At 41.2% G+C, this 13351-nt stretch overlaps 1 protein-coding gene across 1 annotated transcript in view; it reads left to right on the top strand.

The window, feature by feature from the left end:
- The window catches only part of LOC119494901 (cystine/glutamate transporter-like), a 28761-nt gene extending 22586 nt beyond the window's left edge, over positions 1-6175 (top strand). Inside the window, exons 8-12 of the mRNA XM_037781126.1 lie at positions 2586-2689; positions 4301-4397; positions 4577-4726; positions 5101-5278; positions 5905-6175. Coding sequence (XP_037637054.1) covers positions 2586-2689; positions 4301-4397; positions 4577-4726; positions 5101-5278; positions 5905-5960 — 585 coding nt within the window. The 3' untranslated portion in view covers positions 5961-6175. The remainder of the gene's footprint in view (positions 1-2585; positions 2690-4300; positions 4398-4576; positions 4727-5100; positions 5279-5904) is intronic.
- The last annotated feature ends 7176 nt before the right edge of the window (positions 6176-13351 follow it).

The following is a 13351-nucleotide window of genomic DNA, read 5'->3' as shown; positions in this document are numbered from 1 at the left end:
CATTTCTGACTCCTTCCAGTCTGGACATCCATGGGGTGGACGGGAATGATTGTCTTTTTTACCGTACTGCAATATAGGGGCATTTGCAGGGATACAGTGATTCACGACCTTAGAATGAAAGTGAGACAGGGCTGCAGTGTGTGTGTGTGGGGTGGGCAATGGCCCCATACTTCTGGCGGAGTGGTGGCTCAGCACACAGCCATGTGGGACGCCGGTAATCAGGGTGCGGGGTAGGATGTGTGCTTGTCCAGTCTGACAGTCTGGGGATGGTTGATGAGGAAATCTAGTATCCAGTTGCTTCTGGAGGGAGTTTGTCAACCAGCTTGTTGGGTATGTTGGTATTAAAGGCCAAGCTGTAGTCAAAGAAAGAGAATCCTGACATGCAGTAGGTGTTGTATCTTTCCAAACGTTTTCTCAGTTATATTTGCCCAGTATAGGACGTCACACTTTCCATGTGGCTTCCTTACAGATGGGGTGTTATTGAATTTATAGCATATTTTTTTAGACAGAAGTTAGTGTACTGTTATCTTCTCAACCTGAGCAGAAAGGAGTTGAAATCATTGTGAAAGTATTTATTTTTATTCTTTTGTGGCCATAAAGGAAGTGATGCACTTCCAATTCACAATTGTGGGTACCCTAAATGAGTCTATTATGTGCCTACTGACCTCTGTTGGTATCAGGTGGGATTGCACACTGCCTGTAGGCTACAGTATACATGTACTTAAAATAAGATAATAACCACTTCAGCCTTTTCCATCACCAATCCAGATCATGTGTTCCACTTCTGTGTTGCGCATTGTAAAAGACGGAGACAAAACAAAACAAAAACAAACATCTTCCTCAGTCTCATGGTGGAGACCTGTTTCAGTGTATAAATCCCTAATCATAACTGCACACATTGTTATCTTTGTACATATTAAAACACATAATGTTTCAGGAATAATCCTATTTCAGTGCTGTAGGTGGAATGCATGAATCTTGGGTTGATGACAAATTATATGTCCATTTTTCTTTAATGCTTTCAATGCCTCACTGCTCTGTTAGGGAGTATTAGTCATTTTTTAAATAGAAGTCAATCAAACTAAACAGTATTGCATCATGATAGAGTGGTTGCTTAGAAATGAGCATAACATCATTTCAGTGTCCATTTGTACGAAACTGGAAATACACAAGACAAATTCCGATTTTTTTTTTGTCCCCTTATAGCCTGCGCTTGTCCATACAAGTGTGGACTGTGATTAATCAGCGCTGAATGGCTTCATGAATATTAAGCAGCTTTTGCTCCCACTTCTGCATGACCCATTTATGACAATTACTGCCAGCAGCCCTGTCAACTGCTCTAATTTCATCTAACCAGCTACGGTTAATAAAAGAAGAAAAAAAGCCATTCAATATATTGATAGCTGAAGATACATTCACAGCAGAACCCTGCTTCCCCCTTTTAAAGGAGAATCTAACGTTTTGGGAAAACAAAAAAACACTTGTTTGCTTTCTCTCCAAAAGTGTCTGTGGAAGAAGAGAGAAACAGCTAGCCTGGCTCTGTCTAAAGTTCAGAAATACTCCTACCAAAACCAATAAAGCTCACTAATGTTGATCTGCATATAAACAGAAATGTAAAAAATGACAATTTGTGGTTTTAGTGGGAGTTTCATCTTGGACGAACTAGCTGCTAGCAACAAGCTAATTACTTTTTATCTGACTCTATAAGATGATGATGATTTAAATAAGTGTATTTCTCAAGTGTGGAACTCCTCCTTTAAAGCTGAAGTAGGCGATATTGGAGCAAATATGATTAAAAAAGTTATTTTTATAAAACGGTCACATTAGTACTTGAAACAGGTAACATGAAAAAAAATCATGTACCTCTGTGTCCAAGCAGTAAGAGCTGAACTGAGGTCCGCTGTCCAGCTGCCGGCTGTCAATCACTCGCGAACTCCAACCAAACGGTCAAACTAGGCAGCGCTGATCTAATATGAATCAATATTATGTTACGTTAATGTCTATTTCTCTCCTCAAATGTTTTCAGAATCATCTTGTAGTGTACTGTTTAGCTGTAAAATGAGAAAGTTTGTGACGCCGCCGCCATTGTAAAATCTGGTGAAGGAACGCCAAGTTCCGGTCACATGACCGGAGCACAGCTAATAGGAATGCTCTCTCTCTGAAATGACCTGTGATTGGTCAAAGTCTCCTGTCACGTGCTAGATTTTCTTAAAGCCTGAAAACAGAGCCATGAGGAGGAGCAGAAGTCTAGTTTTCTCTCAGAACATTTGAATTACAATATGCTGAAAGGTTATTATGGAATTTTTGCCCATTGATGCCAAAAATATACTGACTACTGCCACTTTAATAAAAACTGTGTGATACATTCTTCACTCTGTAATGGAGGCCTAGAAGGTACAAAAACAACTAAGTTAGAGTTTGTCATTCGACCCAAAAGAAAGATCTAGTGAATAATGTTATATCTTCATCTTAAATAAGTTAATACTGTATAGGCTACCTTGTAATGAGTCACTTGTTCACTTATTACATCCTTAAAGCAACTATACTCTTGCTCACTTTGCTTCCTCTCTGTTTCTACCTGTCAGACTTTTGCAGAGAAACTGTTGGGGAAGTTCTCGATAGCGGTGCCGGTGTTCGTGGCCTTGTCCTGCTTCGGCTCCATGAACGGCAGCGTCTTTGCCCTGTCAAGGTACAGATGCTTCCTCTTTACTGGCCGTTGTCTCACACCTATGTACAGTCACTTAACAATGACAACACACTACATCATTATTTTACATAAATAGTCAGTAAAGTGCTACATAGCACTGATGATTTGTTCAGTTGTGGAGAGCTATAGAACGCATATTGACAGTTCCTGGTAGTTAGTATACTGCAAATGGCCTGAGGGAACAAATAAAGTGAGTCACTAGTAAACACCCACTAAAGGGGAGAAATTATCTGCACTCTAGTAGCTCACATGGTGAAATGTACATTTCCACAGACAGTACTAATTCCATCAGCACAACAGCAGTTATAACAATCTACTGCACTGTGGAAATGCACGTCACTTACTGATTTTTTTTATCAACGCTGTCAATGAAAATTTCCTGCAGATTCTTAATTTTGAAAGCCTACCAGGAAATGGAAGGGATTATGCCGTTTAAACCACATTAAGGCTGTTATTGTGAAATATCTGTGTGTTGAGTTTCATCGAGCTTAACCCCTCGTTTCCACAAAGCTCTATGTATGTATGCGGGTCAATCGGAAGTTCATTCATTCCTATGGTAACCTCCGTGATCTCCTATATCTTTGCGAAACTCCTCCTTCTCTTTATTTTCGGTCCGTAATTTGCTTCGAGCGTGTAGAACATTTTTCTTTTTTGCAGCAGATTATGGACAGACCGTATGCACTGTGTGCCACAGGAAGTTATCATGTTATGCAAGTTTCCTGTGGAATAGAGTGCTGCAGGAAAGAGTCCTAAAACCAGAAATGAAAAATTGTGGTTCCCTCGTCTGGAAGTCAATGTTTTTTTTTTAATGGGTTTTTAGTTAGATGCCTGAAATAAGGTCTGTGGTTAACACAAGCTGAAGAGATTTTAACGTTTTGTTCTACGACATAAAATGCATCAATAAATACCACACTCGTGAATTTTGAAGCCTTTATGTGTCTTAAAAAAAGCGGTTGCTAACAAGTGGCTAAATAAGACTACTAAACGTCATCACGTTGATTCGTCCTCCTCTACAGCCTCGTTGTGTCTACTCGCGTTCCGCGGCCGTGATGTAGCTCGTTTACAGCCTAACGCTATCCTCTTACTTCTGGCGATTGCATTCACACTTCAAAAATCATAAAAGTGGTGTTCATTTGTGAAGATTCTCTTGCTGAACCAAACTTGTAAGTATCATAAACGTGTGATCTTATTTTCTGCAGTAATTCAAAAGCCAATGGAAAAATCCCACTTTTTGTTGAGGGAACCCAGGGAGATACTAACTTCCTGGTTGGCCTACAACAATACATCATCCCTGGAGCACTCTATTAGTTACCACCAACTCTCTGCGTGTGGCTATTAGTGCTGATCTTTGTGAATTGGACTGTTTTTTGCAGTAAAGCTCATTTGCATAGAAAGGGGCCGATTTTGCACTAAATGTCTGCATATTTCCTCATTTAAATACATATCACAGGAGGACCGACAAAATATTTGCTTGGCAGCGCAGTTGAGGGTGAATAGAGAATTACACGGTTTCTTTTTGTTTTATTTTTGCATGTCAAATGTCATTCTTGTTCAAATTTCTAGATGTGTATATTTTGCCCATGTGTTCACCAGAATGTTCTACGTGGCATCCCGTGAAGGACATCTCCCTGAGGTTTTGTCTATGATTCACGTCCAGAGACACACTCCAATGGCTGCTGTCCTCATACTGGTCAGTTTACTGCAATATGAACATTTTATTGGACACCTGCCAGCCAATCACAAATGAGAACATTTTCTATGGCTGTGGTAGAAATAAGACTGTCTATACAAACCACTACAACTACCATATTGGCTACAAATCTTATTTAAACGTCTTAAATGTGTCTCTGTGTGTGTTTGTGTGTGCAGTACCCTATGACCATGCTCCAGCTGTTTGTAGGAGACATCTACAGCCTGTTGAACTTCATGAGCTTTCTGCGGTGGCTGTTCATCGGTGTGGTGGTGCTGGGTTTAATTTACCTCCGATATACAAAACCCGACCTCCCCCGCCCCTTTAAGGTGAGCGCTTCCACACCTGTACACACCTGTACACACCTGTAGCTGTACTGAATCCTACCGGAATCTGTGCCACACTTACAGGCTACTCACCTTCATTGTATTCCACAGTAACTCATGTTGCTCTGCTATGTTTCACTTTGCTTTGAAAATCTTTAGTGATGTTTTAAAGCAACATGTGAATTAGTTAATTCCACCAAATAGTTTGCAACTACTTAAATATGCATGCATATGTTTGTAGTTCAAGTTCAGGTTTATCGTCATGTGTATTAAATACAATGAAATGCTTGTGCTCAGTGCCTTACACAAAGGGGCATGTCTGCTTACAGACAGTATATGGATAGTAATAACAGATGTCTTTTCTGACTTGTCCACAGGTCCCGCTCTTCATCCCAGTGGTGTTCTGCTTCGTATGTTTCTTCATGGTCTTCCTGTCTCTATACTCGGACCCGGTCAACACAGGGATTGGATTTGCCATTTCCCTCACTGGCATCCCCGCCTACTATATCTTCATTTACTTCAACCACAGACCAAAGTGGCTTCAGAGAGCTTTGGGTAAGTTGTTGCTAAAATAATGGAGCTTCACATCCAACAGCACATACGACTAGAAGAGATGGATGATTTTTTGGATACATGGTCATGTTGAACCTTTATGTCACGTAGCCCTGATTTAAAGGAGCACTCTACTCGTTTTTCACATAAAAGTCAGTTCACTCATCATGGAGAGTACCACACAGCTGTAGAATATCTTCTGTGGTTTTAATGTCTGAGAAATCAGGGTTATCTTGACTTCAAAGATCAAATCTATCTATCTATCAAAGATTTGATAGATAGAAAACTTGTGTTCCATATTGGGGGCATAGACTTTAAAAGGTATTTAACAGGCAGGGAAAGTCTAGTGCATGTCTGTAGTTTGATTCATAATAGGCACTAAGGGCCCTGCCCTTTCAGCTAGTTTCATACTGACTGACGCAGTTGTCATTTTCAAGTCCAGCGCCCACGTTGTGTAAGTAGCACATTGTTGGTGCATTACTATCTTGAGTTATAACCTTGTAATGTTCTTTGTGAATTTAAAACACCACTCATTTTTCCACCACACATTCTCATTAGATTAATACGAGTCAAATATTGACCTTACATATAACATGAAGTCATAGTATGATTTTTCTTTGTGTCCACAGATTCCTTCAACAGAACCTTGCAGATCATCCTGTTTGTCGTCCCTGCTGAGCAATAACAGCCCACGACAACACCTCGCACACGTACATGTATATACTGAGCTGAACTCTAAGTCAGAGCGTGAAACTGGTGTTGTATTCTCCAAAATGCATTTAGTACAAAGGTTTAAAGTTTTATATGTGTTTTATTAAAGGATACAGATTTGTATTGTGATTTTATTAGTATCTGATTGTTTGTAGAAAAAGGTCTGAGTAAAGTCTAAGCAACCACAGACTCAAATTTGTTATTTATGTAGCTTTGTTAATTTTTTTTATATCATATCAAATATTGTGAAATGAGCATCATGTAGCTGGTTCTGATTTGGATCCAGTTGCAGCAACCGTACTTGGCAAATAGCCAATCAAATTGCAGCGAGGAAATGTGCAATCAGCCCCACTAAATTTATACCATTTGGGCACGCGTATTGTTGTTTTCCCACACTCGGGGCACTTGACATTGTAAGCGTAGGGCTATCCAAACATAGCGGCCTCTGAGCCATATATAATTAAAACACCATTTTAAAACTATCAGCCACAAACTGTAGAATAATGATAAATAACAGCAGCAACCGTGGATGTTTTGTGTCTGTCACGTTTCAGGAATAACAGGTTTGGACCCAAACGCAGATCAGGATGAGGAAGCAGCAGGCAGAGTACAATGATTTAATAAAGCAATGATTAGATACAGGTGGAACAAAGCAGGGCGGGGCAGACAGTCGCAAAGGCGGGAAAACACACAAAGGCCGGAAGTGAAACCAGACATGACACATATGGTGAGTATATCAAAATAAAACAGGAAACACTAAATGTGACTAAGAAAGATGAATGAAACAAAGAACATAACAAAAAACACCAAAACCTAGAAATCAAAATCCTCGAAACAAATCACAGAACTTAAGAGGACATAATGCTAGATAGTCTTTAAAGGGAAAATGTGCTGATATTCAACCTTATCTCTACCTATCTGAGTAAGGGATATAGTTTGAAAAATGCCTTCAGTTCTTGCCAATGTTCTCTGCGTCTCTGGGGCGCCAACAGAAACAGAACCATTCTGCTGTAATGAATGTCAGTGTTGGCAGTTTTTGTTGGATGCTGTCGACGACAACCCAGAGATTTTGTGTGTTACTATGCATGAATGTTTTCCTCCTCACTGGGACAGCGGTGTGCTGGAGACCTTCATCAGCATCGTGAAGATAAAAAGACAACCAAGACCAGCAGGGTGAATTTGGGGCAATTTTTATCAGTAGATTTTGCTAATTTAATGGTCTGCCTCCGAAGAAGAAGGAGTGAGATCCACCGCCGAACCGTTGCAGCGGGGCAGCTGCTCCACAGGCAGACACAGCGGGGGGAAGACAGCATGTAGAGTCGGCATATTTTCACATTTTATTCTGTGAATTATGTATTTATTTTGACCAAACCAGAGTTGCTGATTGTTGGAACAGTGGAAACACTAACGGACTAAAGGTTTGGTGAGTTTCCTTTTGTTTCAGCCCAGAATGAAGTGTGTTTTCTGATGAGTTAACAAGGCATGTGAGTTTATTTCATTTATTTATCAGATGGAGCAAACTCACCGCTCGCACACAATGCATCCTGGTACATGTAGGCACAGGCAGCACATCTCATCACAGCTGCAGAAAGAAGTGGACTACGTTTACTATCAGCACTGATTGGACATCCACGTAAAAGGTGGAACATCTTCTTTTCTTTAAATCTTAACAAAAAGTCGGCGGGCTTCTGGACACAGAGCCAGACTGTAACAATGTCATGTGTTCCAGAATCCTGAATTATATACATTTATTACACGGCTATAATACTCAATTCTGATTGGTCAATCACGGCGTTCTATTGCCTGTTATTTCCTCAGCAGTCCGTTGCTATGTATAACAGACTGTTGCTATGGCGAACCGTTATTGTGTCAAATTATTGAGTTTTAAGTAAGTAGCCGTGTAATAAGCCAGATAATGTACAGCTAGCGGGTCAGTGTTGTGAGATAAACCCCTTCAGGGCGATGAAAGAACCCTCCGTTCTTCGCTGGGGTGCGGCAACACCCTGTCGGGGCTTATTTCACAACAATGACCGGCTCGCTGTACATTATCCCTTTACTTAAACTACTCAGTACCCCACACACCACACATTTTGCTGTCAGCAGGTGGAGTTTTGGCTGACCTGTCCCCTTTACAGCTTTGGCTAATTAACGTGAATGCTGTGAGTACTTGCCAAAAGGCCAGAAATGACCTCACAGGCCACAAAACCAAAACAATGAGCTGAAAGGTGCTAAAACGCTCAATCAAACTGAGGGAAACTGCATAGATTGTGATAATTCTCCATGAGTTTGTCACCACCAGAAACATTTTTTTCACATCACATATAGTCATTTCATCCATTTGTAATATAAAGATAATCATTAAAGGCAGTTTTCTGATGTGACATGAACATTAGAGGGCCACACCAGCGCTTAAATATGAGACAATAATTACATTAGCATAAATATATATTTCCGATTTCTTTCTGAGCTCAGTAAGAAGATTACATGTGTTTTATTTCAGATTGGTGTGTCTCTCTTCCAGCCAGGTTGTAACATGCAGATGGTCCAGCCATTACATCACGACCTTTGTCATTAGCTTCAATTGTTATTACGGCTCTCCATCACCTCCCAGCTTTATGTGGACTCTCTGGTCCCCTGTTAGTCCACCTACATTTCACATTAGCATCAGGAATGAAGTGGCATGGCCCTACGCGGCCTGGTGTGGTTATAGTCTTACTCCGAGGGGTGTGAGTGTGTGTGTGTGTGAGTGTGTGTGTGTGTGTGTGGCTTGCAGTCTGCTGATGTGGCTGCTCTATTCCTCCTGGGTGGGATTTGCAGGTAATCTGTCTGTGTAACCGCTGCCCTGTGGCATACTGCATTCCCTCTCAGCACTGTAAATGGAGGGCTTTTACTGCTGATGAGAGGATGGCAGGATGGAGACAAAATGCCCCGGAGCTTCCACTTTAGCGCTGAGCCACAGAAAAGCTGGGTTAAACTCAGCTAGCATTAGCCTTTGTGAGAGAAAAGCTAGCTGTGCTCACACTGCAAGCATATGAACCTTTCACCACACTGCTGCTGGTCCACAGGCTGTCACTGCTCAGGTTTCTAGGAGTGTTACTTCAACACGTATTTAATGAAATGACTTCACATGAGCCTTAATTAACACATGAAGGGTAATGCTTAATATAGACTTCACAGTCAGATATATGTTACTTACTTAGATAGATTATCTTAAAATAATTTCAGCTAGGCATTTAACACATAGATAACAGAATCACATGTTTCTATGTACCTGTTTTCATGTGCATTTTCAAATGCACGTCAAAGTGGAGTAAGTGGAAATGATAGATATGCAGGGAAAAAAAGCAGAAATATAAAAAATGGCAGATGTGCTGCTGTTTCCAGATGTCCACTCCACCGAGAAGACCAACAAATAGGAATAAAAGGAGCCAGGGCGTATGTAACTTCAGCGTCCTCGATTTGACTCCGACCGGATGGTGCATGAGACAGGTAATCTGGAAAAATCATGTTCCTCTGTGTCCTCCGGTGCTCCTAATGGCATCTGCAAGATTTCACAGACCGGAGGAAAGCAACCAATCAGAGCTGATCTGGAGTCTGTCGTCCAGCTGCCGTCTATGAGAGCTGGCTGTCAATCACTCGCGAACTCCGATCAAACGGTCAAACTAGGCAGCGCTGATCAAATATGAATCAATATGCCGTAACTGTAATGTGTATTTCTCTCCTCAAATGTTTTCAGAATCATCTTGTAGTGTACTGTTTAGCTGTAAAATGAGAAAGTTTGTGACCCGGCAGCCACGTTGAGATCTGTTGAAGAAATACCAAGCACCGCCCACCAGCCGGAGCACAGTCAATAGGAACGCTCTCTCTCTCTCTGAAATGACCTGTGATTGGTCAGTGTCTTCTGTCACGGGCTACATTTTTTAAAAGCCTGACAACAGAACCATGAGGAGGAGCAGAAGTCTAGTTTTCTCTCAAAACACTTGAATTACAATATGCTGAAAGGTTATTAAGGAATTTTTGCCCAAGAGCACCTGTGTTACCCATGTGTCTTTCCATTAATGTGTGTGTGTGTGTGTGTGTGTGTGTGTGATGAAATGGCCTTATTACCACACTGTGTCAGCTAGAGCAACATTCATGCTGCAAGCTAAGAGATAACACACACACACGTACACACACTAGCACTGATACAGAGAAAATGCCAGGAGTTGGCACAGTACCAAAGGCTAAAGCTCTCTCTCTCGCAGGCCAGGAGAGGCAGAGACAGAGAGAAAGAGAGAGAGGCAGAAAAAGAAAAAAGAGCTGGATTGCATTCTGAGGAGGCATCCGAGGAAGCACACCGACCTGCATTCACAGTGAAAGTCGGCCAGTATACAGCCTGTGGTGTGACTGAGGTGTCTAACTGAGACACCACACACACCCAGCTAATACTCACAAAGCATCAAAGAGCAGAAAAAACAGCATTTGATCACCAATTAAAAAAACAGTTTAAAGGATAATTCTGTTTTCATACAACTTGGAGCTTATTTTCATAATTGTGCAACCCCTTCTAACTCCCAACTCGTTAAATAACGCCATTTAGTCAGTGCCCCTCGGTATTGGAAACCAGCGCACACCCTTTAGCAACAGTATGTGATGAACCGGGCTTTCAACCAACTCCGATGTAAACCCACCCGCGGCGTTATTCAACGGTCGGAGCAAGTGACGTAGTATTAATAGAGAGTCCATTCATAGCGGGAGGGAGGGATGGGTCAAACAAACACAGGACTTTCAACCAGGAGACCAGTGTTCGTGTCCCGTGTGAAACTAAAAGTAACGTTGACTTATTTCGTCATGTCAGTCGTTAGTCACGTGAGTTGTAAGTAGCCACGAGTTGTAAGTAGTAACGTCAACCACGACTGTTTCCTAACCCTACCTAAGTGGCTGTGTTGCCTAAACCTGACCTTCTGTGAAAATGGAAGTTTATTTTGAAAGGACACTATGCATCTAATGAGAGTATGTTGACACACCGTCCCTAGTTCGTCCAAAAGTGACGTAAGAGGGGTACCCCGTGCGTTGGTCTCCGATGCAGAGGGGCACTGACCAAGCGGCGGTATTTGACTAACTTTGTTAAGGTTGGGGAACCCTCATCATCATGGCTAAAACAACCAATTGAATAAGATTAGGGAACGATTTTGGTCAAGTTAGAAGAATAGGCTAGTCATACACAGCACAGCGCAACAGCAGCACTGTAACGCCTCGTCCACACTGGGAACGTCAGCAGCGTGTGGCGGGTGCGGAACCGGTTGTTTACTTATTCCGGCGTCCATGTTAACAGGTTAGAGCAGCCACACTGCCCGTGTGAACGGCGCAGATCATTTGACTGTATATTGACATCATACCAGCTACATTACTACCGTTTCAATGTCTGTGTCTGTAAAATATGTCACAGACATGAAAAAAAATAAAGATTTATTTTTAAATCAACTCTTCCTGCTTTCATTTCAAAATAAAAGCCCTCAAGCATTTTTTTTTTCTGTGGACAGAATTCCTAAATTTGTATACACAAGGCTTTTATTCTGAAATATTTGCAGGACAGTGTTGTAGAACATGCAGTTACTTGCATAGCTCCATGAATGAATACAGTACAGGGTTTTAATCGCGGATTATTACTATTATTCACAAATTACCACACGTTTCTTAACCTTTTTTTTGTCCAAAATAAATATAAATGGCATTTATAATGATATGAAATGGCCATAATGAAAATCAGTCTCCACAGGACGTTACGCTTGGGCCAGACTGCCTTCGTGAGCAGTGCGTGACGGCTGCTTCGCTGAACTGCTGCTGCTGGGCTTTCTCTGACATATTCTACAGATACAGACAGTGAAAATGGTCGTTTGACAGTATATTGACATCATACCAGCAACATTACTACAGTTTCAATGTCTGTTGTTGCTGTGAACCGCGCGGCTTGCGCTAAAAATAGGCGAGACCTCGAATCTCTAGAGGAGACGCAGCTGACACGCAGCCAAGCCGCGCTGCTCACGCAGGCCGAAATAAAAAAACAACAGGTTCCGCAGCGCTTCTGATGTTCCCTGTGTGGACGGGCCGTAAGACACTGCGGCCAAGTGAGGGACTGCACCATGTAAAGAACAACGAGCATTCTAAATGCCAGCCAGGTGCTCCCAATCCCCAAACTGACCAGGCTACACAGCAGTAGAAGCCTCTCCTGAGCCGCTCACAGTGCATTAAGCATGGCTCACTTGCTTCCCAAGCCCCTGATGCTGCCTCTGTGGTCCATTAAGTGGCCTCTCGGCAGTAAATGAACCAGCCTGTCAGCCCAGACTAAAGCGATTCCCTATACTGCATCAGTTATTGATAAGGAAACATATATATTTTTCTATATTTTGCAATCATATCTTTTAATTAATTATAAATCAATTTAAAAAGCTATACAAGAAAGATATTTTTGGGAGGTATATGGTTGAGGAAGAGTTGTGTTAAAGGTTGGTTATATACTTTTTAACTCCGGATGTATTTGTGGGTTGTAAATAAACTTGGGACGCTGTTCATATATTCAACTTGGGATGTAAATAAATCTGGGATAGTTTTTATATTATATTATATTATCATTCTATGATATATGAGTTAATAGAGGAGAAGTGAGAAAGGGGTAGGGTAATATAAGTTTTTCTTCTACCTACTCCTTTTCGGACACTATAACTCTTGTTTTGTTTGTTATTATTTTGTATCTGTTTTTATTTATTATATGTTCGAAATAAAATCTTTCATTCATTCAATGCATAGTACATGTAAGTCAATAGCCGCTGGCTGGCTGTCATTTGTTTCGGAAGATTCTGTATGAGAACATAGGTGCCGTCTATTTTCTGAGATTCTTCAAAATGAACATTTTCTGAGATATTAATTTTAGTGTGGTGTGTACTATCTCATATTTTGTTTGTCAAAGTTTGTTTAGGTTGGTGTCAGTCAAACAACTCGACAGCCAGATCGAAAATGCTTGAAAAGGGGGGGTCTCGGTCCGGTTCCAAGTGAACTCTGGTAAGGTTCATTTTGTGGTGTGAAACCACAGGATGTTTTGATAATAGATATATGACTATAAAAGTTAACCCATAAACTGCTCAAATCCATCTGCTGATGATGGTAAATGTTAAAAAAAAATGATCTGTATATAGTGATCTGGGATGCCCTCAACCAAACTGTCCTATCCATGAGTTAGTATTTTTTTCATTGCATTCATTCATTCAAGAATCAGCCTTAGTATTTCATCCTCTCCTCTCCATAACCTTTCAATGTATTATCCAACAACACATGTAGTTTCATCCATTTTCCTGCAAGTTGGGATGCAGTTCCCTGGGCAGACACATG

The sequence above is a fragment of the Sebastes umbrosus genome, chromosome 9, assembly GCF_015220745.1.
Source record: "Sebastes umbrosus isolate fSebUmb1 chromosome 9, fSebUmb1.pri, whole genome shotgun sequence".
Classification (NCBI taxonomy): Eukaryota; Metazoa; Chordata; class Actinopteri; order Perciformes; family Sebastidae; genus Sebastes; species Sebastes umbrosus.
The sequence above is the reverse complement of the archived record's forward strand: the minus strand, read 5'-3'. Positions and strand labels throughout refer to the sequence as shown.